The 26392-nt window shown below is 40.2% G+C and overlaps 6 protein-coding genes across 7 annotated transcripts; 4 read left to right on the top strand and 2 right to left on the bottom strand.

Annotated features, from left to right (window-relative positions):
• Positions 1–2343: 2343 nt before the first annotated feature.
• LOC141839673 (putative protein phosphatase 2C 4) lies at positions 2344–4783 on the bottom strand. Its single transcript, XM_074727476.1, has 4 exons — positions 3334–4783; positions 3115–3228; positions 2761–3025; positions 2344–2657 (listed from the first exon to the last, which is right to left on the bottom strand). The coding sequence occupies exons 1-4, from the start codon at positions 4705–4707 to the stop codon at positions 2542–2544; spliced, it is 1869 nt and encodes a 622-aa protein (XP_074583577.1). The 5' UTR covers positions 4708–4783; the 3' UTR covers positions 2344–2541.
• A 3946-nt stretch (positions 4784–8729) lies between these two features.
• Positions 8730–11727, top strand: LOC141839295 (putative mannose-1-phosphate guanylyltransferase 3). Of its 2 annotated transcripts, none has more exons than XM_074727011.1 (5): positions 8730–8831; positions 9826–9955; positions 10365–10427; positions 10549–10788; positions 10860–11727. In XM_074727011.1, exons 2-5 carry the CDS (start codon positions 9845–9847, stop codon positions 11529–11531), a joined length of 1086 nt encoding a protein of 361 aa, XP_074583112.1. In that variant the 5' UTR covers positions 8730–8831; positions 9826–9844; the 3' UTR covers positions 11532–11727. The 2 variants fall into 2 exon arrangements, with proteins under 2 accessions (XP_074583112.1, XP_074583113.1); XM_074727012.1 differs by having other exon boundaries at positions 8736–8842.
• Positions 11728–11999: 272 nt separating this feature from the next.
• Positions 12000–15611, bottom strand: LOC141839874 (PRA1 family protein A3-like). The gene is made up of 8 exons (XM_074727724.1): positions 15335–15611; positions 15159–15199; positions 14975–15053; positions 13006–13092; positions 12837–12925; positions 12684–12755; positions 12504–12615; positions 12000–12226 (listed from the first exon to the last, which is right to left on the bottom strand). Exons 1-7 carry the CDS (start codon positions 15490–15492, stop codon positions 12512–12514), a joined length of 630 nt encoding a protein of 209 aa, XP_074583825.1. The 5' UTR covers positions 15493–15611; the 3' UTR covers positions 12000–12226; positions 12504–12511.
• A 362-nt stretch (positions 15612–15973) lies between these two features.
• LOC141837206 (26S proteasome non-ATPase regulatory subunit 14 homolog) lies at positions 15974–19022 on the top strand. The gene is made up of 6 exons (XM_074724650.1): positions 15974–16050; positions 16142–16319; positions 17989–18070; positions 18294–18470; positions 18555–18722; positions 18825–19022. The coding sequence occupies exons 1-6, from the start codon at positions 16038–16040 to the stop codon at positions 19020–19022; spliced, it is 816 nt and encodes a 271-aa protein (XP_074580751.1). The 5' UTR covers positions 15974–16037.
• Positions 19023–21235: 2213 nt separating this feature from the next.
• Positions 21236–22370, top strand: LOC141840933 (uncharacterized). The gene is made up of 5 exons (XM_074729035.1): positions 21236–21398; positions 21498–21677; positions 21769–21838; positions 21913–21976; positions 22055–22370. Exons 1-4 carry the CDS (start codon positions 21279–21281, stop codon positions 21927–21929), a joined length of 387 nt encoding a protein of 128 aa, XP_074585136.1. The 5' UTR covers positions 21236–21278; the 3' UTR covers positions 21930–21976; positions 22055–22370.
• Positions 22371–22874: 504 nt separating this feature from the next.
• Positions 22875–25998, top strand: LOC141838092 (serine/threonine-protein kinase BSK5-like). Its single transcript, XM_074725490.1, has 10 exons — positions 22875–23561; positions 23639–23868; positions 23947–24082; positions 24165–24298; positions 24407–24512; positions 24600–24685; positions 24914–25102; positions 25174–25338; positions 25429–25542; positions 25621–25998. Exons 1-10 carry the CDS (start codon positions 23480–23482, stop codon positions 25864–25866), a joined length of 1488 nt encoding a protein of 495 aa, XP_074581591.1. The 5' UTR covers positions 22875–23479; the 3' UTR covers positions 25867–25998.
• The last annotated feature ends 394 nt before the right edge of the window (positions 25999–26392 follow it).

The following is a 26392-nucleotide window of genomic DNA, read 5'->3' as shown; positions in this document are numbered from 1 at the left end:
TCATCATATAAAGTGATATATAGATTTGGATAGACAGCAGTGAGTAAAGTAGCTGCCATTGTTAGGACCATAAGATGTCACCACAGGAAAATAAAGCTAAATGTTTCATTTTGATGGCGTACGTCTTCTTCTTCGCGTGGACAATTAAAATTATAGTCTCTTTTTTATTTTAAACTTATAAAATAAAAGGATATTCTTCGTGATTTATATCCAGAATGAATTGTCTGAAGCTATAAAGGTGTATGCATGCCAAAATCATTTTAAACTCAAAAAGAATTATTGAATTAGAATATTCTTTAAGAGCCTTCCACGTACCAGCCTCTGATATTATTTTATTCGAGATAGTTGCTTCTCGATCCATTTCAACTTAAAAGTAACTTTTTTTTATTTAATTTGCTTTTGCAGAATCAATGATACTTTTTATCTATTCAAAATAATTAAATTTTAATATTTACAAAAGGTTTAGAACGTGTTGTAGAGATATTTAATTAAATTAAGAATAAGTGAAACTTAAATGTTTGTTTTTTAAAATTCTTGATGGTCAGTGACAAGATAAACTCTTCGATCCAATAATGACAAGAAAAAGAAAAAAAAGATGAATATAACATAACGTATAACGTGATGCACAAAATCTTAAATACTATTATACAATGCAATTATACAGTATAAATATTTTAAATACTGATATAAGGAAATTGATCTCCTGCGCTCCTCTATCCTGCGCTCCCCGTGCGCGAAACAATTGTTTCTCCTCGGACGTTTGCTCCTTCACCGCATCTGTTCACCGGCGTCCGGCCATCTCCGGCCACCGGACCGGCGCTGATGGATGCGCAACTCACCGGCGCCGGGTCCGGTGGTCGGATTCCGGCCAAATTCGGCCTGAATCCGGTCGAATTTCGGCCGGAATCGGCCAACAGCTACTGTTGGCCGATTCCGGCCGAAATCAGCCGGATTCCGGCCGAATCACGGCCGGAGACCGGCCGCGGTCGACGCGCCCGGCGCCGGCGCGTCGACCGCGGCCGGTCTCCGGCCGTGATTCGGCCGGAATCCGGCCGATTTCCGGCGAAAGCGGGCGCCACCGTGTCTGCCCTGTTTCGGCCGGAATCCGGTGCCGATGTGTGCGCCGTCGAGTTGCGCTTCCAACGAGTCTGGGATTGCGGCCAATGGTGATCGGACGACGAAGAACGGCGACGATGAACGGAAGGAGGTCGGCTGTCGCGCACGGGGAGCGCAGGTGAGCGGAGCGCAGGAGATCAGATCTCCTGATATAAAACATATAGTTTTGTGTTGTTATCAGAAAAACTATTTTATAGTATTTGCGTTATATGATTATTATTTTTGCAATATTAATCCAAAATAGAATTCAAGAACAAACAAAAAAGATATTAAAAAAAATTTGCAAACTTCAGTATATTTATATATATACATGCAGTCATAAAGTAGTATGAGTCGTAGTCAACTGGATGTTCTTAGTCTTCTTGGCCACCGGACTTGAATTATTGCCGAATATCTCATTCTCCTTTTTCGCCTCCGCTTGGCTTCGGCTTCTTCTCTTCTTCCCCTTCGACTGCAGCCAGGGCGAAGGCTTCCTTGGCGCCGGAGGACACCGAAGAGGCAGCGGAATTCTATGCTTCGGAGAAGTCGGCGTGCTGTAACCATCCCGTGTATTCTCGTCGCCGCCGCACTCGTCGTTACCGGCACCAACGCTTTCCTTTTGTTTAACCTCTAGATCTAACTCTGGTCCCGCTGCTACGTTTAGCAGCTCCGCAAGCACCTCCTCTTTGTTTGTATTATCTTCGATCTCTCCTCTTGGATCCATTAATTTGCACTTCTCCTGGAACCTGCTATAGGATTTAAGAACTTTGGCTGCTTCACATGCATCCTTTTGATCAGAAATGAAGTGGGTTGGAACTTTAGAAACCAAAAACTAGGATAAAAATGCTCCGTTGCATCATTGCAGCTCATGCCTTCCTCCCCCTTCCATCATCATTATGCTCCCTGCAGCTCAAGCTATCATCATCTCTGGTAGCTGTGAGTAGAAGAATGCATTTAGAATTGTTTAATTTACTCTCTGCATAGTTTTCTGTTCAATTAAGGAACACGGTGGGAGTTATGCTTCTGCAAGACACAATCATAAGTGGAGCATTCTTGCGAGATTAAGTTTCAGCATCGAGGTCTCTGCTTGCACCTAGGATTCTTCTGATTAATCAAAGATCTTTGGTTGCGAATTATATATTCTGGTCATAAAGAATTAACGTCAAACGTATTGGCATCGATCGAAAAACAGAATCAACCCAGCAAGATATCTTAAATTTGCTCAGGGAGTTAAAAGTGCAGTGATAGTTGATAAATTCAATGTCTAATTTAAATTGTGACCAGATCGAATACATGGACCAATTGGTCGTACGTAGTGCTCGAATAAAGAATGAATCTGATTGTTGGCAGTACATCATCGGCAACTCTGTACAGTCGCCTGAATCAGATCAAAAGAACATATCCTATACATGGATGATGAATCCCCTCTCAATTTTGTATTTACAATCACACATACGATCTCCATATACGTCCTTCCAAGGAGATAACTACGATGGAAATATCATCATGATACCGTCGTCGATCGCCTTGTGGAATTTCAAGCAACTCATGGAAGTCCATACCTGGAAGAAAAAAACAGAGAGATTGGTTTGAGCAAACTAATGTGAGTGAACATAAAGCATTGAAATGGCCGATAATGTCTTCGAATACTATATATGACAATACCAGCTTCCTTAGCAGCTCGGCAGAGAACCTCTTCGACAAGGTGTTGGGCGGGATCGCCATCAGGTGTCGTCGCGAGGAAGACCTCAACTTGAGCGACAGCCTCTTCATTGGTGAAATACTGGTGAAGTCCATCAGAAGACAGTATCAGAAATTTGTCCTTGGGGTCGAGCTTATGGTGATACAGAAATGGCAGGCAGGTGATGTATGGCGATGTTCCGACGTAGTTAATTCTGAACATCTCTAGAAGGGCATCGTTCCATTTTGGCTGAGAAGAGGGATCAAAGTATCGAAGCATAAGTAAGAGGAAATTGTCGAAGCGTTGAGTTCAGGAATACAACGCCAAGAAGCAGTTACCTGTTTCAGGAAACCGGCGCCAAAAGCTCTTGTGACCTTCAGTGAGCCCTTCACGCGGTGGTTGGAGATTGCAGACGCATCATCGGAATGTTCCTCCTTAATTCTTTGAACTTCCTGAATATGGACCGAGATAACATAAAAAATTTGTTCTTCTTCGTAGCATTACAATTCAAATGGTCGAAAGGAAAGAAAATTAAAGGATCAGCATCAGGTTTTTACCTTTGCAACTGAAGTGGTATGATCGGAAGTAAGCTGCAAAGCTGATAAACTTGGCATTTCATGGGATGATGGAAAGGCATCACTGCTGACATCGTGATCAAACAGAGCTTCTTCGTTAATACTTTCGAGATCTTGTCCTGCCTTGCCTTGTTCAGCCTTCCGCGCTAAAATGGCGCGGCTGTCGCCTACGTTCATCAGGTACAAGTCGTCCCCATTCATCAACATCACAAGTACGCAGGAGCCCATGAGGGCTAGCTCGGGATTCTCCGGCACCAACTTGTCGGCGATGTCCAAGAAGGACTCCTCTGTGCTCCTTAGAGCTCGGTAGAGAGCCTTCAGCACTCGCGAGTGGTGGACTGTGCTCGATCGCCTGTTTGCGTGTTTCAATCTCTTGTCAAGCTCGGATCTTTCTCTCTCAAATTCGCGCTTCCATAGCCGACGGTGCTCTTCCCACTTCCACCCGGCGCCTCTCGTTTTGCTTCTGCTGCGACTGATTCGATTGAGTTGGTCAGCAGGAGCAGGAGCAGGAGCAGGGGCGAGCAGATCGTTGATGCGGTCATGGCTGAGTGAGTCTTCTTTGTCCTCCCGGAGCAGTACCTTGAGTTCTCGATGTACAGCTGAATAGAGATTGGAGAGAAGGTAATCGGTGGCGTCGGGGCCATTGAAGCCGTCGTAAATGCCGACGAAGAGACGATCATGGTCGTCTGAAACGACGACGTGGACGCGGTCCTCTCCTGCTTTCCCCTGCGCCCACTGGAGATTGCAGTCGGAGGATTTCTGGGAATCCGACTCAACGTTGCCGACCAAAGCGGAATCTTTGAGCCCCTTCACCGGCGTGACGTTCGATTCACTTGTAGGGATGGCTTTGCTGAGCAGGCGGAAGAGCGAGCGCGCCGCCACCCAGCGGGGCCTCGACCGACCCGGCGAATGGGTGCGCCAGAGATGTCCCGAAAAGGATGAGGGCTTCTCGAGCGGGGCAGAGAAGAGGGATGCCCGGTGGTCGAGCGGCCCTGAAAGGAAGCCCCTCTCTAGGGGGCCAGAAGCGAACCCTTTGACTGCGGAGGAAGAGAAGCGCGGGACGGGGTGGAGGGCGACGAAGGAGAAGGAAGTGGAGCTGTCGAAGGCGGAAGCCGCGGTAGATCCGGCAGCATCCAGGAGGGCGGTCGACAGCGTGGTGGAGGCGTTGGCGCTCACAGCGACGCCGGAAATTGATCGGAAGGATGCGGATCCCTCGACGTCGGCGGCATCTGGCCGGACGTAGCGGAAGGAGTGGCCGAGTCCCTCGTCGCAGGGGTCCCAAGTGACAGTAGCGCCCCCGTGGCGGCGTGCACCGACGAAGCAGCTCTGGGCGAGGCTGCCAAGCCCGTTGCCCATGGAGCGATCGAGATCGAAGGCGCAGAGGAAGGAAGAGGAATCGCTCTTGCGCAGCAGAACGAAAATTGTTGGAGGAACGTCGTAATGCTAGAGGAGTAAATGGAGAGATTTTCAGAGATGCGTTGACTTGTATACGCGATTGGGGTGGTTGAAAAATTAAAAATTGGAATTGAAATCTATGAAACAGCTCGATGTATGCGTTGACTTTTAATCCAAAGTCGCAGCATTCATTCTCGTCATAATTAAATCGATTAAGAGTGAGAATAAGCGTGAGACTAATCGCACGGTCCAAATTGTCTGCTTCCACACTTGCGTAATTCGTCAGAAAACACGGAAGTCAAAGCGAGGTGGCCGATGAGATCGGGGTTGCGTGCGGGCGACGGCTGCTGGAGTTCGAGCTCCGCCCTCCATCTCCAGACACCATCACGATTTTTGTGCGCATCAGAATTCGGCACGTCATCCATTGCCTTGCCTGGTTACACGTGGAACTCTACATATGGAACCTATGGCTATCCGTGTCTGAACTGTAGGGTCGATGCGAAACAGATCGTGTCAGTGATTTAGATCCGACCAGATGGAATCCGGCAGTCGAGAATCATTACCCCAATCAATCGAGAATAAATAATAATAATAATAATAAGGTTATTTAGGTCAATCATTCAAAAAAATTAATAAAGTTTGATGATTTGATCCTACGTAAAACCGATTTAAATTTAAAAAAATTGCTTTTGTTAATTCATGGAAAATGTAACGATCAAGTCTGAATAATAAGTTGTGTTAATTCAACGTGAGTCATGATCCTCTACTAGTCAAACGAACCCTCAATAATTTCGATAGTTGACGATTTCAAAAGGAAATGTAAGTTGACAAATAAGAACGGATGATAAAAGTCAGACAAAGCCTAATGGGGTACTCGGAATTGAGTAGACGATTTGCGAAGAGGCGGTTAGTCGAAAAAAAGGTCAACTCTCATACTTTTATAATATATTTTATTTTTTTATTAATTCATATATCTAACTCTTTGTAATGTATTTCTTACTCATCACTTATGCGATGTGATATCTCTTATTGAGATGATCTCCTTATGGAGCCTTGACTTCACTCACTTATGCATAATGCAATGTGATCGATATCTCTTATTTTGAAGGTTTTTTTATATTCTCTTATAAAAAAATGTATGATCTTTAATCTAATTACTCACTTATGCACCATAATCATTTTGATTTAGTTAAACTAATTTAATAGGCTTAAATATGGTTTAAATATACCAAAATATAAAAAGTAAAGGTGTAGTTAAAGTCATCATCTCGAACACAGCCGGTGCTCTTAGAGCATCCTCAATGCCCTATTAATGGAGTGTTAATAACACCCCTTGGATGTTAATGAATAATGTGGAGAGGTATTATAACACCCCTCTACATGAACGCGTTCAATGTCTTGAACGCGTTCATGTGGTAGTGGGGTGGGCCAACCCTATCTGGCCCACCCCACATGTAATTTTTTAATTTTTTAATTATTAATATTATGGTGTTATAATGTGGGAGCATTGCGGATGCTCTTACTGGGTTACTGCAAATCATCAAAATGATTTAGTTAAAGCACAGTGGTTGTCTAAAACAATTTATTTTTATTAAAATATTAAATAAATTTAACACTCACAAAACTAATGGCCACATCTATTTTCCTAATTAAAATGGCATTATTTGGTCCATTATTTTTTTTTAAATAGGCTACTCATAATAATAAAGTATTGTAGGAAAATATAAAAAAGAAACAAATAAATTACATCCTTTAAAAATAAATAAAACTTATGATTATAATTAAAGATTCTCAGATTAGGTAGGTTTTAAAAATAATTTGCCTATTTTCAAAGAAGGTACATGAATCGCATTATTCACGCATGAATGATGTATTTTATGAGCTCTAAACCAATTGATCACGTTTTAGTTTATTCAAAATACATAAAAAAATAGCTATACATATAATTTATTAAATTAATATTTTAATTAGGACTATTACATATTCATATTTTATTCAAATACATAAAAATAGCTATACATCTAATTTATTAAATTAATATTTTAATTAAGTTATAAGAAAATAGCTTAAAGGATTTTAATAATCAAGTTTGAACATAATAACAATAAACACCACTATATATAAAATTGTCTTCAATCACCTTTAAAGTCAGTCGCATGTTTTCTTTCAATAAGTGAATTCGATCCATTGAACCTAATCTTTGTAAATATAAAAATAAAACAAACATCATTAAAAAAATTTGATATTTTAAGATAGTAATAAAAATATTAAATATTAATAGTTAGCATTAATATTTCACTAATTTATATTAGGAATTATCTCACATGGATTTAGGCCCACGGGCCTTAACTTCGACATCCATTACAAGCTGTATCAAAATGGTTCGGCTAAATCAGTCGAATAGTCCTTCTAATACAAAAATAAGAACATGGAAATGAGTTGAAATTCTCAAATAAAATAAAAAATAAAAATATTTCTTTCTAAAAGTAATTAAATTCCGAGCTTGTCAACATCGATTTAATTTGGCTAGCAACCCAGCAGCCTTGAAAAGTGACGATATGCATGACACGATGAAACGAGCAACCTGATCTACTAGGCGGTTGTGGGTTTCCTTGTAGGATTATAAGAATGATGCAATGTATCGAAAGTAAAAGAACCAAGAAGAATTTTTAAAGAAAACTGGTTTCTCTTTTCACACAGTATATATAAGACGATTTGCTAAGAGGCACGGTTATATATATCTATATAATATCCTGCGTGTTTTATAATACATGATTCATCCATGATAGAATATCCGAGGTGTCCAAAAGAATTCCGAGCGCCTAGAACATGAATAGTATTTTTTTAATTAATTAATTATTTTGATTTACGATTAAGTCACTTTTTTTTTAAGAATTTAAGGGTTGAAATATAATATTAAACATATAAAAAATATTAAAATAAAAAATTTAATTGCACATGCGATATGTTAAGTTGTTATTTCACATTTTCCATCTGCCACACCTTGTAAGTAATTAAATTTTTTATTTAAATTTTTTTATGTATTTAATACTATAATATAACTTCTAAATTATAAAAGAAAAATCTTAAATAGTTTAATTAAAAAAATAAAATAAAAAATATTATCATAAAAAATTTAAATGACTTAATTTTAAATTAAAAAATATATATATAAGAGACGTGGGCGAGATAACCTGGCACCGTTGTTTGTTGATACTTTTAAATGCTGTGCACATGGCAATGCCTACAGAGTTTGACAATTATGTTGTCAGAATGAGGTGGAGACAGTGACAGCGAAGGGGCCATTATTTTGTTTGTTTGTAAATTATTATTATTAATTACTAAGAGATCCAATCATTATAATTTTTATAAAATATAAATAGCACCTTAACAATAATAAAGGGAATTCTTTAGATTTTTTTTCTTCCTCCAAATATCGTAAGACTAAAATGCATAGCTACTGTACGTGCGATCCAAGTTGCAGATTAAAGCTGGATTGAGTTGACCTGCGTGTTTTAGTCTTAAAGGAGAATGAATAGTGTTATTAAATAACTATTACAATTAATATAATTCGATAATTATTATATTTAGAAAGAGGTAAATGCACGTCGGCACATGCAGTTGGACATCTGTTAAGGCTTAGAATATGAAAAAGTATATTGATTTTTAAAATGTGCGTAATAGTTCTTCAAATGTTATAACTTATGTAAGGAAAAAAGATATCATATATTATTTAAAATTAATAATGTTTTTTAAAAACATGTTTCTTGGAAAATATCTGGCCATAAAGTCACCGATCTAGTTTTAATGTGATAAAATCCTCAAAATTATTTACTTACTAATAATCGCGGGATGATAATTCCTATTTTTTGATCGAAATAATAATTTGCATATTTGTTTTTTATTTACCTTTTGAATTTTAAAATGTATGTTTTTAAATCCAATAGGGACGACTATAAAAGGGGGACGGGGGGCGTCGAAGTCTTTTGCCTTGCTCCCCTCGTCTTCCTCGCCGGCAGCGCAGAGAGAGATCGGTTCTCTTTCTCCGTGATCAGCGTCCTCCAGCCGGAATCTTGACCAAAAAGGTATACTCTGGGTGAGGTGCCGATCCTATTCTTCCATTGTATCTTGCTCTTTTCGTTCACCTTCTTTTTCCTGCTGATTCTTGGTTCGGATCTACGAGAGTTATCGATCTTTTCCATGGCGTGACGTTTTATATGTCTAGTGGGTGGATCTTGAAGTTAATAACGAAATCATGGAGGTTTAGAGCTGCTGTTACTGCTCTTACGAAAGATCCGGCGACTTACGTTGCGATCTCTGTGCTTCTTCGGTGGCCAGGGGTTTGTGGCGTGGTAGGGTGCTTGCAATTTTTATATGATAGTGAAATAGTATGGTACTTAGTCAATTGAACTCCAAAATTGGTCTCTAAGGACAATGATCTTACTCGTGCATTTTTTTTCGGTTGTCTTGTATTACTGGCGTTAATTTCTTAACTGGAAATGTATGTGATTAGATATTATAAAATCATACGTTTGGCCTCTCTGTCGCTTGGCTAGATTTGCTTGAGTTATTTGTTTTTGTTTCTCCCGTTTTTCTGGTTTGTCTCTGATACCATTCATAATTTCTTTTTGAATTTACACAAACCAGTGAGTCTTTGTCACAAGCATGCTTCGTGCCATCTCAATTTTAGTAGAATATGCGAAGTCGAATTTGAGGGAGTTTGGATCTAGCTTCTCTTCTAAGAGAGTTAAGATTCATTAAAATGAGTACAGTAGCGACTGAAAGGAAGAAAGTAAATCGTCATCAGTGACAATCTACCATTCATAAATGAATATTATTGGTGTAGAAAACTTGCCGAATTGTTGGATGAAAGCTATGAACAGATATTGGCTTCTGGTTGATGAGTTATAGACTATGCTTTAGTTCATTAGTGGGAAAGCATAATTCCAAGTCAGTTAGAGAACTGCAATTTAATCGCCGACTTCATCTTTTACATCTCAAGTGTTTCTATGTTTTACTTTTCATATCCCTGTAGATTTGGCTTAATTTCGATCTATGGATCTTGCATCTGATCTACAGGGAAACAGAATCGTACACCATGAAAGCACTCATTCTTGTTGGAGGATTTGGCACCCGCCTTCGGCCTCTGACACTCAGTTTTCCAAAGCCACTTGTTGATTTTGCTAACAAACCAATGATCCTTCATCAGGTATATGCTTTTGGTTCGCTTCTATGTCATTTCTTACATAAAAGAAGATATCAAGATGATGATATGGAGCCCTTTTGAGGATGACTAAGAATAAGATTTCATTTTTGCTTGTTTAGTTAATTTTTGTCCTATCATAGGCAGACATTTCTCATTCTTAATTTCCTTATCGGTTTTACTTGGAAAACAATGTTTGCATTTTGATTTATACTTCTATAGATAAAGGGTTGAGCCGCCTTGTATTTCTTGTAGATTCTGTAGCATTCTTGTGAAGTCTTGCATCATCACTATGAATCTCCCATGAAAAGTCTGCTTGTTCTCTGTTTCAGTTGGTTGAACCAATTGTTTGTTAGGTGTTTTTGGACGTCGTATTGATTTTGTCTGTCACACTTATATTTGCAACACTTGCCAGATTGAAGCTCTGAAGGATGTTGGAGTTACCGAAGTCATTCTGGCCATCAATTACCGACCAGAGGTACGAGAAATGTCGCATCATGCATGCAACAATCTAATCTCTGCACGCTGTTCTTTTCTTATTCAGTGAAAATTCTTGCCTCTTTCAGGATCTACACCCTCTCATCTTAGTCTTTTTATAGGTTATGATTAGCTTTTTGAAGGACTTTGAGGACAAGCTTGGAGTTAAAATCACTTGCTCGCAAGAGACTGAACCGCTTGGAACAGCTGGTCCCCTAGCGTTAGCCAGAGACAGGCTAATAGATGGCTCTGGTGAGCCGTTCTTTGTCCTTAACAGCGATGTCATAAGTGAGTACCCCTTTGCCGAACTAATTCAGTTCCACAAATCGCATGGCGGCAAGGCAACAATAATGGTGACCAAGGTACAGTACGTTGTTAATCATCATCATTATCCTCTACGCCCATAACTTGTCCTTTTCTACTTAATAAATAGGTCGATGAGCCATCCAAGTATGGTGTTGTTGTTATGGACGAAGGAAGTGGGAGGGTCGATAGATTTGTGGAGAAGCCAAAAGTATTTGTCGGCAACAAGATCAATGCTGGGATTTACTTGCTGGATCCATCAGTCTTGGACCGTATTGAGCTGAGACCAACCTCTATCGAGAAGGAAGTTTTCCCAAAAATTGCAGCTGAGAAACAGCTCTATGCCATGGTACTGCCTGGTTTCTGGATGGACATCGGGCAGCCAAAGGACTACATCACAGGCCTACGGCTGTATCTCGACTCGCTGAGGAAGAAAGCATCCACAAAGTTAGCTGCTGGCTCCCATATTGTAGGAAATGTCCTGATTCATGAGAATGCTGTGATAGGCGAGGGATGCCTGATCGGGCCGGATGTTGCCATTGGTCCTGGTTGTGTGATCGAGTCTGGTGTTCGGTTGTCGAGGTGCACGGTGATGCGAGGTGTTCGAATTAAGAAGCACGCATGCGTCTCCAGCAGCATCATTGGCTGGCATTCCACGGTGGGGCAATGGGCACGGATCGAGAACATGACCATCCTCGGCGAGGACGTGCATATTTCTGATGAGGTATATAGCAATGGAGGGGTTGTTCTCCCACATAAAGAAATCAAATCAAGCATCCTGAAGCCTGAAATAGTAATGTGAGAAGTGAAACCTGCTTCTTGTTGTCCCAGCTGTTGATGTTGCATGTGTCTGTCTCTGCCTAGTTCTGTCAGGAAAGTTTCCTGACTACAAGTGTGCTTCTTTGCAAGTGATGTGACTGTAGATATAAGTTAATGCCGAGGGCAGAAGAAACTCGGCTATTTATTTACATATAAAGCTTGTTAGATTTGTTCGATTTCTTCCCAATTCATATATACTTCACATTCACATCAGAAGCCCTCTGGATACCAACGGTCAAGGAAAATCCAGAGGAACATTAGTTAAGGGAGAAGCTTTCATATTTTCCCATTCGCATATTATAGTGGCGTTCCTGTGACCGTCAGCACAGAGCTCTCACGGATCAACCTCATCGAACGAACAATTATTGAGTTTCGGGGCTAACAGCATTACGTAATCATTCGCAAGCATGATCCACATCGAAGCCGTCAGCATTTGCAGACACAGTAATCATTTGTTTGCCTTCAATCCTCAATAGATAAGCAACGGCAAAGTTCCCTTCTAAAATCACAGCTTACAAAGTTAATCATATCGGGTTATCACTTATCAGTTTGTACTACAATAAGACGATGGCAAGGCAGCAAGTATGATACCAGCTTCTGTACATGATTGTACCCTCCAACTAAAATTGACCATCTTGAAGGAAAAGCAGCCATCCCTAGAAAGTTTCAAGCCGGATCCTACAAGCAAAGATTCAGTTGCACTATTTATTATCCCCAAATATTATAAACATTTTACATCCATGCATAATACAAGAATTGTTCTTTTTAAGGGAATGCGAAGCATTTGAACCTACAATTGTACACAAGTAAGAAAATAGACTGGGGAGGTATCAAAATACGAATAGAGTGAAGAAATTTATTGATATGGAGTCATACTGTCTATTGGGGTTATGTCCTTCAGTTTTAAGCTGAAGGTGTGAGAATAAAAAATCATTTCCAGGAAAATAATCTTCACCTCAGTGATTATAGCTCGCTATAATTGCGCCACACTGCTCGAAACTCCTCACGGAATGTGTTGAGGCGTGCTTTCAGGTTGGGTGATCTGAAGCTTGCATGAAGTATTGTTGCTGCAAAACCCAATCCACTGTGAGATTACATCAATTCATCATACAATAAAGTGTATGCGAACAAGTACCAAGCAGCCCAATGGTGAATGCCCAAAGTATCGAAAGGAGGTTGCAGGAGGTCAACCAGAGGATGCAACTAGCTGCAACAAAAGTTTAGGTCATACTGCGGTCACTGAAGAGTTTTGACATCAGATACCATAAAGATGAGTTTTTGAACTTACCAGCTGAGGATATTAGCACAAACACCCAACGAGGTTGACCACAAATATGGATTGCTCTTTTTGTTGATGATCGTCCACCAATTACTGGCCTATGAATGCACATGCCACAAAATAATTGACTCCATAACAAATTTGTAATAATGTTCAAAGAACATGAACTAGTGCTTACGCAATAGGGGGCCTCAACTTTGCAGCTAGATGGGGAGAAAACTGTCTGACAACCCTTGTTACTTTCTCATTAAAAGTTACAGCAAAGCTGTGAAAACCACTCCATTAGAAAGAAACAGGACATTTACTTTTAAAGTTACAAAATGGTGCATTAAAATGAAGAAATAAAAGAGATGATATTTAGTTTACAGTTATGATAGGTTTTATTTCCACCAGATAATTAAGGAACTATGTAAGAGTAAAAAAAGAAACTCCAACAACACAGAAAAAAAAAACAGAAATAGAAACTCTAACAACGGTACATTCTAGGAAACTATTTTCAGAATTTTCTAAAGAAAATGACTTCTGTTCTTAAAAAAAAAATCATTTTCCTGAAAAATACATATTTTTCAATTGACCAAAAGAAAAATTTTCAGTATTAAAAAATTCAGATGGAGCCTAAGAAGTACATGGAAGATGTTTTCTAAGACAAATTTGTAGCAAAACCATGATAAATATCATAGCATATTTTTGATAGCTGAGGTTCCCATTATAAAACAATTATTCAAACCATAGCATAGATTGCTCCGAAAGACGTAAAACATTATTTTTACACTACTAAAAATTCAGCAGAAATCAATTCCCTGATAGCTTCAAAAGAAAGGTAGTTCTCTAAGAAGGGTCTATTGCATGATTACTGAAGTAGAGGCCAAACAGTGAAATGGTAAGGTTCTTCACAGAAATCTGGATAACCAGGAGATCATTAAAAAAAATTGACTCTTGATTTATTGAACCCTATTCACTACATCGGCAAGAGCACAATGTTACAAGACCCTTTTGCCAATTAAATGGTAAGGTTCTGTGCAGCAATCTTGCTAACCAGGATCACTTTTTTTTTAATTTTTTTTTTAATAAAAAACTTACTCTTGATTTATCAACCTGTAGACACTAAATTGGCAAGAGTACAATTCTACAAACCCCTTTCGCATATAGGTTCGATAAATTCCTAGATTTACTTCTAATACTACTAGATTGTATAAGCATCATTTATGGGTGTCTTCTCACCGAGTCGTGTTAAGATATACATACTACACTAAAAGAGAAAGCAAAACCACTAATGATTTATCTATAAGAGAAGCCAACTAAAGCTCCAGATGCAAGGTTTAGTTCTTAATTTTTATTTCACTGTTTCATGAGAATAGAAGCTTTAGATATTAGGAAGCAAAAAACAAGGAAAAAGAAATGTTGACATCCATAAGACCAACCTCTGTTACCATTATTTTGTGGCATAATGCAGGATCAAGTTACAATGAAGATTAAACAACAGGACAAACTTTAGCCTATCAACATTAAGGAAGACCAGTGCAAATTGTCCATAAGCAAGCTAGATCAGAGTCAATTAATCAAACAGAAGTTTTATTTGACAAGCATCCAGAAACATGCATACTTGAATGGATTGTAACACCAAGGTCAAAACATCATTCACATTAGATCAGCAAGCTGCAAAAAATATCATGTCGTTGGTCATTCCTTAGAATTTCCTCTCATTAGATATAGTGGAACAATGTGGAAACTGTTTGATAGGAAATTGGCCTGCATTTCACTGGGATAAAAAGGAAAGGAAATAGATCGGATGAAGAGATCAAATGCGCTTAAGGTGAATGCTGGTGAGCTTGAGACAGAATTTCAGTTCCATAGGTAGAAAAGAAAGCATTCATTTCAAAAATCCCACCATAAAAATAGGCCATATGCATTTTCATTTTTGTAACTCACAAGACAAAGAAACAACTAATCATAATCAATAGTATGCAAACCAAGATGGTAATAGACCCGCCTAAATAAAACAGGATAGAAATTTTATCAACTGGTGCTAAGGTGTATGTGCTAATGATGCCTACTTTTTTAAGGAACAATTTTTTGTTCTACTGTATGAAAACATTGAGAATCAACTCCTCATAGTTCAGAAGCAACTTGACAATAGGCAATCTTACCTATCGTTTAAAAATGCGATGCTTAAACCTGTGAGAAAGGCTGCAACAACAGCAAGAGGCTTCAGAAGAAATCCCACAGCTGCAGTAAGAAGTTTAAAATAGGAGGGCATTAGGTAGGCATACTTAATACAACAAAGTAAGTTTAAGAATACAGTAACAGACATGACCTAGCTGTTTTTCTTACCAAGAACAAAAAAGATCAGGATGAAGTAATTCGTTCTGTAGCTGCGATAAAAATTTTCAAGAGAACGTTCAGACAATATCGTTAAACAATGTGGCAAATTGCAGAATCCGAAAGGGAACTTCGAACGCCATAGATTATCAGCGAGAACGCCATAGATTATCATTTATCGATCTTACTAGTAAAGATTGCACTTAAGTCGACTGCTCCATTTAGAGGAGGATCTGGGGACGGTGAATCGGGAGAAGAACTCCGAGATGGAGCGCGGGGGCGAGGACCACTCAACTTCACGCAGGGCGTTGAACAGATCCTCCGCCGTCACGCTTCCCCAATCCATACCTCCCTCTCGACCGGCCTCGCTCCCTGGATCGGAACCCTAGAAACCGAAACCAAAGCCGAAGCAGCGAAATCAGGGGGCAAAAGTTGTCAGAGTTCAAGGGAGACTCCAAGAAATCGATGGCGTGGCAGCTTCGAATCGATTGCCAAATACGAAAGTATTACGTTTGTTGCCGTGGAGTAGTGGGAAACCATATGGGCCAGGCCCGAATCGGCCCGGTCCGCCTGGCCCAATCAATGAAAAATAATTATTTTTCTATAATTTTTTATTTAGAAAAATATTCTACATGGTGAATAAATATATTATTTCATTTCGCACAGTACCATTCGTTCACCGCCTTGGAGTCAAAGTTTCCAAGAACGCAGAGAAGCCGTAGGCAGAGTTACGGACGACGGCGACGGGAAGCGAGGAGGAAGGAAGTGTGTATGGAAATAAGTTGGCGGCGGTTGCGAGAACTCTTCCCGGCCCTTGGCCACCTGCCCAGTGAATTCAATAAGCCCGACACTTCCGAGCAGGTCTACATCTCTTCGCTCGCCCTCCTCAAGATGCTCAAGCACGGTATTGCCAATCGTCATCCCAACTTATACGTTCCTTTTCTCTGGCGATTTTGAGCGTGGGATGAGATTGCTTGAATGACGCTGTGAAACAGCGAGAGCTGGAGTGCCTATGGAGGTGATGGGGCTGATGTTGGGGGAGTTCGTGGATGAGTACACAGTCCGGGTGGTCGATGTCTTCGCGATGCCGCAGAGCGGGACCGGCGTTAGCGTGGAGGCCATCGACCCCGTTTTTCAGACCAAGATGCTCGATATGTTGAAGCAGACCGGAAGGTAATTCAATGGTCATCCCTCTCTTTCTTGATCTACATTTTGCAAGTACGTTTGGAAGATTACCTATTGTATTATATTAAGAGATTTAATCCCTTTGGATCTGTTCCGTTTGGATGACTGTGAATATCTCTTCCTAGCTTTTTAATTATACCAGGATAACTGTATGCCTTATTTCTTTGTTTTTCTTTCATCGGTGCGTGTGCAAGTTCTATCTTTGGATCTTTGATCGTTTTCTCATCCTACCATTTTATACTCTGGTATCTGAGAAAGTGAAGTTGAGTCAAATAATATTTTAATTCTTTTGTACACAATGGCGACGGAGATTCAATATGGTAGAAAAAATATGTACATAATATAAAATTGTTCATACACCACATTTAAGCTAGTCATATCAATTATCTTTCCTACCTCATGATTATTTATTTATTTTATCTTACTTTCTGAACTGCATAATTGTAGCAAGTTTATGTTTTATGTGTACTCTGGGATTCAGGAATGGACAGTGATTGATGGAATGCTGAGCCACATTTGAGGATGGGTAGTGAATGATCTCAGAACATAACTCTATTATTTTTGATAATCTTTTATGAGTCGTTGAGTTAATATGTATCTTTAAACTCTCTTTTATTGCTGTGAGGGGCAAGCGCCAAAGATTTACTAGATTCACACTGTTTTATGTATATTTAAATTGGAAGGGAGAGTGAATTATGTCAGAGGAAACATGCTGTACTAGTCTAGTACTGTTAATACCACATTATCACCATCATGCTTATTTTTTTACTTATGTTTCAATTCTTAGGTGATTTTAATTATGTTTCTATTACAAACAAATTTTGTAATACTGAGAGCAAGAATTGCAGAAGAAAAGAGAGCAAGAATTGCAAGATAAGGAACTTTTTGTTTACAATTTAATTTGCACGGCAGTTGAAAATGGTTGATAGTCTGTTGGAGTTTCCATAACTTTGGATGAATGATCTTATCTCATGAGTAGTTGGTGTAGTATTTCCGAGTGGTTCCTGAAATTGTATTGGGGCAATGTGTTGTATTTGCTAATCCATACTAAATTAGGAAGCCAGCAATACATTTGATTATAGAGTTACTGGTAGTTGCTCTAAGGCTTTGGTATTGTTATCCAATCAGTTAACTTGGTTAGCATTCTGATCCAGTCATTTCAAATCTTGATTAAATTGGATGAGGTGGACTAAGAAGGGGGGGGGGGGGGGGGGGGGAATGTTTTTGTTGTCCTTTTGTTTGTTACTGAGGCAAAAAATTTAGACATGCTCAGATGGGTAAAACAGATGGGATAAAGTAAATCAATCTTTTACAATACTCAACTAACTCATTGCTGCCGATTTGAACTGAATAACAATGCTGCAATTTATGTTATAAAATGTATTGCTCCCACTTTTTTCCTCAATTCTCTTGGTAAGTAAACATCAACATACCCCACTTGGTTTTTGAAATAAGATTAAGTTGCACTTAAAATGTGTATTCCTTAATATGTTAGTGTGAAATATAGCTCACAAATCTGTTTTATCATCTATGCAATCTTGCCTTCCTCTTGGTTGGTAAACTTTAAACCTGCATTAAGAAAATTTTATTTGCTTTTGTACTTGAGGATTTTTTCATCAACATCATAACCCACACTACTTATAGAACAATCAAACAGGCATGAAATGGTGGTTGGATGGTATCATTCTCATCCTGGATTTGGTTGCTGGCTTTCTGGTGTTGACATAGAGACGCAGCGGGTGAGTTATTTGTATCCCAACTCCTTTCTGTATGTGCATGGCCTGTCTGTTATATTCTGTTTCTTCTGTCTAGATATGTTGCCTTTTACAGATGTAAGTGCAGTGACTTTGCATGCTCTTGTTTCCAGTGCCATTTCAATCTTAGTTTCATGAACTGATCTGATGATTCTACAACTTTCAATTTCTTAGTAGGTAATCTGTCACATTCAAACTTTCTCTGCAGAGTTTTGAAGCCCTTAATGCTAGGGCAATTGCTGTGGTTGTAGATCCAATCCAGAGCGTCAAGGGTAAGGTTGTTATTGATGCTTTTCGCTTGATCGACCCTACACTAATGCTGATTGGCCGGGAGCCTCGCCAAACAACATCAAATATTGGTCATCTCAACAAACCCTCTACTCAGGTATAGTTCTCATGTAGCACTATTTTATGTAGTGTGTATTAGCTTTCTTGTCGGGTGTAATTCACTCTTGATGTCAATTACCAGGCACTGACGCATGGTTTAAACCATAGTTATTATTCCTTAGTTATAAACTATCGGAAGAATGAACTTGAGGAGAAAATGTTGCTGAACATCCATAGAAGGAAATGGAGTGATGGGTTTATACTTCGGCCATTTGATACGCATTCCGAAACTAATGAACAAACCGTTCAGGTTTGTTATAAGACCTTGTTCGTCTCCTTGTATTTTCTGAAGTAGTTGCTTCAAACACATTGCTTCCTTTTGAAATTGCCTTTTAATGTCTTAAATGATCAGGAAATGCGGGATTTAACCGTTAAATATAACAAAGCAATTCAAGAGGAGGACGAGCTTCCACCAGAAAAGCTGTTTTTAGCCAGTGTCGGAAGGCAGGATGCAAAAAAGCACTTGGAAGAGCATGTCTCAAACTCGATGGCATCAAACATAGTCCAGATTTTGGGGACTATGGTGGACACTGTTGCGTTTCAGGAGTGAATCTTGCATATTACGATGCTCCTTCTTAGTGGAACTTGAAATCATTCACAAAACTACACTGCCCAAGTAAAGAAATGCAAACGCCATTTGTGCCTGGAATTAGTTCCTTTTAGCTTTCTGGGTCGACCCCACCATTATTTTTGGTCCACACAACTACTACCAGAAACTGATTGGAAAAAATTTGGTATGAAGGGATGGTTTCTTGAAGATCTTTTTCATAGGCATTAATACGACTGAGGACTTATATTTTAAAATTACAAGATAACATAGTAAAATTAAATAAAGATGTCTATAATTTAATATAATACAATTATAAATTAATAAAAAAATTATAAAATTATTATTTTAAAACGCACAATACCAAGAACTTCACCAGATTATATATACATATATAGTACCCTTGTCTACTTATAATAGACAGATAAGAAAGTTGCTCAGAGTTTGACTGTGGCACATGAAGCCCTCCGACCAAGGGAATCAGAAGCATCTCCACCTCAACTCGCCGTGACACGAAGCATCCGACGCCACGCCATCCCACGTACGCTGCGATGCTCCAGTTCGTCTTGGCGATAAGGATAAGGGTAGAATTATTGGTGCTCGTGTCGTCTTGTTGCTGCCGAAATGCAAGGTGGGTGGGTCAGAGGAGGACACACTCGATCGTGCGAATCATATAATTCGCTCGTTGACTGAGATCGGAGCTTTCTTTCTTGCCTTTGTCTTGTGCTGTGTTTGAGGATAAATATCGCCATCTTTTGAGCGCATCGGATCGAAGGTCACGTCGACCTGGCCAAGTTGGTGACACCCGGGGCCGTTACTGGGCGATATGGCCCGGTGGAGGCTTATCCGAAGGCTAATTCCGGTGGGACGACAGCGATGGGAAAAACAAAAAGCAGAGAGATCTGTCGCCCTTCTTTCTGTTGAAGGAGTAGTTAAAGATAGTTTTTTTTTTTTTTTTTTTAATTGATGCGAGAAGATAAACTTGATGTGAATGAAGCTGCAGTCGCCACTCGGTGTGTATTGCCAAGAGCGGCGCCGAAAGCCAACTCCCCCCTGAAGGCGCTGTATGATTAATTTGCTTTGTCATGTTAAGATTCGCTCTGATTCTTTTCCTTTATCCTTGGACAAATAAAACTCGGCTCCACCGCTGTTGTGAGTTGTCTCTCGATCTCGACCACACGTACGGCGAGATAAACAATATAATCATTTTTATCTTGTCGATCGACGACTTCGTTCTTAGTTTTAATTGTATTATATATCAAGTTTAAAACCTGCCTAATCACATTCTAATTTCCCTAATATATATATGCCAAATTACACTATCCTATTTTAACACGCAAAGAGGAGCTTTAAGATTTATATTATTAAGATCTCGAATTTCCAATCCATCTTTTTAAAAAAAGGTGAGATTTGATTTGAAGACTTTTGCTGTATATTATATAAGATGATAAAATCTTTCCTAACCTACAACTATCAACTTGATTTTAGAATCAACTCTGTTGGCTCATTTTAAGTTGACATTTGTGCGAGTCTAGTCTAGCTGTCTATACATCTCAAAGGTTATTACTTTAAAGTTTAAAGTGTTACCCATCCTAAAATATTTCAAAACAGCTCAAAACCAGTCAATCAGTTTGGTTTGCCCAACAAATTTAAATTGTTTCTAAAAATTAATTCATGAGACATTTAAATTGTTCAGTACAACGGTATAAACCTTAATATTATAAATTCACATGTAAGATTCAAAGTGCATGTGTTAACAAATTATTTTTAAAATTAACGTATTTATTATTATGCGCATTCAAAATTAACTGGTTGACTGATTTTAGATTGTTTAAAGCAATTTAGGTGGAGTTAGAACACAACATAAAGTTTCAACTGATACGAGCCACGAATTTATTTCAATGAATGAGCTTCAATAAAAACTGAAAACAATGGACATTTTCCGGCAAATCATCCATTTATTTTTCTTTTTGGCCGGCAAATCTAGCTGGGTATCAAAATCTGTGTCAAAAAATGTATCTCCAAAGATTTGTTGCGAATCCAAGAACGCGCGCGCGAGCGCGAGCGAGGCGGGTATCTATGCCGTGCCACGTGGAGTCCAAGCGTCATCAAATTCCATTTGCCGCCGCCATTCCATGCCTCCTCTCCCTTGATTGTCTCATCCGTCCTTCCTTCTCCTCCCCCCTCCTCCTATTTATACCTCTCCTTGGGCGATCCCAAGACCACAACGAGGAGGCGGCGCGGACAGGATTGGAGTCCATGGAAGGAGGAAAGAAGCCGTCTTCCTGGATCGCCGACGAGCTCTTCCCCACTGGGAAGTATGCGCCTCCTCCCTCCACTCCCGGCTACTTCAGCAGCGTCTTCCCTCCGCCGTCTTCGGTACGTCCAGGACTTTGATTTCGCCGTCGTTCCTCGTTCTGTGTGATTGAATCACCAAAAGGAGATTCTTTTTCCCCCCGTCTTAAACGGCTTTTGCAGGTTTTGGGCAAATCTCAGGGCAATCCGTCCAGAAGACAAACAGTGCGGAGAAAGGATGGCAAATCTGTCTCGGCCAGTCGATCTGAAGAATCTTCCTATTTTGGCTCGTCCGTTCACTACGGCGGTCGGGATTTCTACGACAGCTCTGCATCCAACCAACCATCTGGAGCTCCAAAACCTGTAAGTGAGATTCTAAATCGCAATATAATTATAGGAGTTGGATGGTAAATTCACTTTTCTTCGAGGCATATTACCTTTCAAGTGGTTTCAGATTAAAGATTTGTTAAAGGGAGAGAATTTCAATGATCCCAACGCTGCCAACAGAGGTGAATGGTGGCAAGGTATTGATGAAGTTAACTAACATTCTCTCGGCTCTCTCGGGTTTCTTTTACTAAAAAAATATAAATATTGTCAGGTTCTTTGTACTATTGAAGACACCAACTCAATGGTATTATGCTCTCCAATCAATATAGGAAAAGGTACTTGGATCTTCATGCGATGTAAATATTAAGTAGTATGGCAGCAAAAGAACTGAAGTTCATATGGCATGATAACAGGTCTGTTGATGGTCGCTGCTAGTTCATATGGTACTCAGCCAGTGTCTACTTGATCAAGCCATGGAGTCTTTTTATTTTTATTTTTTAATTTTAATTTTGGGAACATGTCGTCTAGTCTACAGTGTCTTAAGTGAAGTTGCTTAGGGTTTGTCTTCTTATCAGGTCTGTGCACTGTACTGCTTCTGGCCTTAGCCTCCAGCTTTTATTCTTGTGAGGTTGCGAGGTCGCTCATAATGTATCCTTGATGCAATAAGAACAGTAGGATACAATTGCAGTAACTGATTGTAGAAATTAAATGATGAAATATTTTATTAAATCTTTAAATGCAAATGGGTTGGCTGTTTGGGCTCGGCACGTAGGCCGATCTGGGTAACATTTTGACTGGCACCTTCAAATGATTGAGACGCATGCATCAGCATATGACCAAACAGTAACAGTTCCACTTTCTGGAGTTTGTGATGGCAAAGCATGTTCTACTGCCGCCTGCGCATTAACAACTCAAATGAGCAGATGCCATTATGCTTGTCTGCTGCAGCCAAAAGCGCACGCTGTGTGTTTGTGTTTGTGTTTCCATGTCCTTCTCAGGTCCAATTCAAAGAGCTCTGCATTTAGATAGAAGTTAGAACACTTAATTTAACGTATGAGATCGAGTTGAAGTATTATTATGTTAATTATACATGAATTTAGTCCCTGCTCTGCTCTGTCACAGACACAGTAATCTCGTTTTCCTCCAGTAGAGAGCACACTCGAATAATTATGATGCCATGCGGGTGCTCGATATGGTCCCTCCTGTCCGAAGCCTTTTGGAAAGAAAGGGGAAATGGACTGGATGGCGATTAGCATCGAGGAATTTCACAGCTCATCTTGCCTCCCATTTCTTATTAATTATGGTGAAAGTTTGAGCAGGAGGCCACAGCAAAAGGACGCAGCCAATAGAAACCTCCAATTGATCGCCACACAGAAGATCACAGGATGTTTGCTGTGGCTTGCCATTATGAACTTCACGAGGAATTTCCTGTCTGCGCATCGTTAAGAATGCCAATTCGGTCGATCATCGTGTCAGCCATGTTGTCTGCAGAGCCTCCACTGTGGAAGGCAAAAGGGCGGATTTTTTTTTTTTTTTAAAGTGGAAGCAGAAAGCAGTCTGGTCAGCGAAGGGGAACGAGGAGACTTTTACGCCAAGGGATCATGAAAACGGAGCCGTGTGTAAAATATTCGCATGTCTAGTGAGTGAAAGACTGGAGAGCTGGGGATCTGAGCAAAATTGAAGGAGGGTTTTGTTTGCTAAGATCCACAATTCTTCACGAGGAAGTAGCAGCAGCGAGTGCGACAGCAGGAGCTACTGCTCCTACATTTGGAGAGGGAGAGAGAGAGGAGAGAGGAAGAGGGACGGAGGTGCTACTTTTCATTGTTTGGGGGTCAAGAATGGCAACTCGATGCTGCAGGTTATCCTTGTGCTGGTGGCCGGCTCACTTCAAGTCCTCTATGTTCGAGCCTGACGATATCGGTATACTTGCTTTTGGTGCCTATTACCTGCCATTACTTGTCTTAGCTTGCGTGATGCCTTTGAACTTGGGAGTGCAGAGAAGGGTAGCCGCGACGGCGACGGCGACGGCGACGGCGTAGGCTTCACCGAGTTCAGCTTGGATGAGCTACGGGCCGCCACAGAGGGGTTCTCGCCGGACCACATCGTGTCGGAGCACGGCCAGAAGGCGCCCAACGTCGTGTACCTTGGTCGCTTCTTCCCCGCCGATCGCGACGTTGCCATCAAGCGTTTCAACAAGTTCGCTTGGCCTGACGCCCGTCAATTCCTCGTTCGCCTCACCTCCTCTCCCTTCCGCTTCGCCTCTTAATTACTTAGGTGATCTCTGATTCTGGTTACGGCGGCGCAGGAAGAAGCGAAGGCGGTGGGGAAGCTCCGGAGCGAGCGGCTGGCGAATCTCATCGGCTGCTGCTGCGAGGGCGACGAGAGGCTTCTGGTGGCCGAGTTCATGCCCCACCAGACTCTCGCCAAGCACCTCTTCCACTGTACCGCACTTCTAACGCTTTTCTATTCTTTCGACGAGCAAAATCTTAGTCAAAATTCCTAAACTTGGAATCCAAATGGCAGGGGATACCCACTCTTTGAGCTGGGCAATGAGGATAAGAGTGGCCTTGTACCTCGCCCAGGCACTCGAGTATTGCAGCACCAGAGGGCGAGCTTTGTACCATGATCTCAATGCTTACAGAGTTCTCTTTGACCAGGTGGTGTCATTTGTTCTATACTAGCTCCACCATTCCTTTCTGCATGCTTGCTTCCTCGATTAGTTCGACATTGCTGTTATTTGATGACTAACATACTGCATTTGGCAGAATGGTAATCCCAGATTGTCGTGCTTTGGTCTGATGAAGAATAGCAGAGATGGGAAGAGCTACAGCACTAACCTGGCCTTCACACCGCCAGAGTACCTTAGAACGGGTATTGAACCATGAAATTTCATGGAATTGGAATTCCAATTCCATTATCGCACTAAATTCTAATTAATTCTTTGGATCCTTTTGGCAGGGAGAGTGATTCCAGAAAGTGTTGTGTACAGCTTTGGAACGCTTCTGCTTGACCTTCTTAGTGGGAAGCATATTCCTCCTAGCCATGTAAGTTCTTTTGTCATTTAAGATCAGAGACGCTTTCCATGTCTTTCCTAAGTTCTTGGACATCTGAAACTTGAAACTTCAAAACTTGCATTTCCATCATAAAAATTGTCTGTCTGATTTTGTTAGGTTTCACAGTGACTTCTTTTCTAATGGCAGGTTTCCTAAGTTCTTTCTTGCCATTCCTTCTTTCAAGTTCTAGTCTTCTAATACTTGAATTGATCTTTCCAGGCCCTTGACCTTATCCGCGGTAAGAATTTTCGCACACTGATGGACTCGTGTTTAGAGGGGCATTTCTCAAATGCTGATGGAGCTGAGTTGGTTCGATTAGCTTCTCGCTGTTTGCAATATGAACCTCGCGACAGGCCAATTATAAAATCACTTGTGACTTCTCTGGGATCTCTTGAAAAGGATGCAGAGGTAGATATTACTACCTTATCTCGACCTTGTTTATATATAAATTTGCTAATTAGCATAAGAGGATCTCACAGGTGCCGTCGTATACACTGATGGGCATTATGAATGGCTCTGCGAATTCCAAGCAAACACTTAAGCTATCGCACCTCGGTGAAGCTTGTGCAAGAATGGACTTGGCTGCCATACATGAAATACTGGAGAAGGTTGGATACAAGGACGACGAAGGGTTAGCCAATGATGTAAGGATTCTATCCTTATTTTCCTTTCTGTTTGCACATTTGACTGTAGAACTCATTGAATCATCACCTGTTCTTTCTTTCCTATTGCAGTTGTCATTCCAAGTCTGGACCAGCCAAATTCAGGAGACTTTGAACTCTAAGAAGCACGGCGACAATGCTTTCGTAGCTAAAGATTTTGCAACCGCAATTGAATGCTACACACAGGTCCTAGTCAGTCAACGAGCTTTACTTTCTGTTTTTCAAAGATTTTCCCCCCTTCTCATTTCCATATAATTTTTGTAGTTTATCGACATGGGGACGATGATCTCGCCGACAGTGTTGGCGCGTCGCAGTGTATCATACCTGATGAATGGCATGGTGCAGGAAGCTCTGGAAGATGCTATGCAAGCACAGGTAGTATTCCCAGATTGGCCTACTGCTTACCATCTCCAAGCCACTGCCCTCCTGAGTCTTGGAATGGATAGCGATGCCCACGACATGATTAAGACTGGCACTAGGCTAGAGAGTAAGAGGAGCAACAGAAACTGATGTACAACTTTCCTCATTATGTCGCCTTGTTCGCTCGCTTGTCGATGATAGAATTTTCAGACATGAAGTGAGTTTCATTATCTTTGTAATATCTGCAACAAAACTGAGGTATATGTAACAAATATTACTGCAAAGGCAAATTGATCAGATTTGGTTGATTTGTTTGTTTATTTGTTATATTTCAGATCTTGCTAAATTATAATATCAATTCGATATTTTTCTAGCTAAAAAAAATCAATTCCACGTGGCATCAAACAATTTGTCCACAATGATTTTGTTTAAAAGGATTTAAATATTTTACCATGGCTTTAAAAGTCCCTGCCAACTATAAATTGCTCATATGGCAAGTATAAATTTATATAAAAAAGGAATTAACAAATTATTAAATATTATTAATGAATATCCTACAACTTCGCATTTATATATGTTTTGTTTTGAATTCAGGAAACTCTTATCGATAATTTTTTAATTTATATAAAAAAGGAATCGACTAACAAATTATTAAATATTATTAATGAATATCCTA

The sequence above is a fragment of the Curcuma longa genome, chromosome 11 (genome assembly GCF_044706935.1).
Source record: "Curcuma longa cultivar G26 ecotype Majalengka, Jawa Barat chromosome 11, ITB_CL_G26_1.1, whole genome shotgun sequence".
Classification (NCBI taxonomy): domain Eukaryota; kingdom Viridiplantae; phylum Streptophyta; class Magnoliopsida; order Zingiberales; family Zingiberaceae; genus Curcuma; species Curcuma longa.
This window is presented reverse-complemented; position numbering and strand designations above follow the sequence as displayed.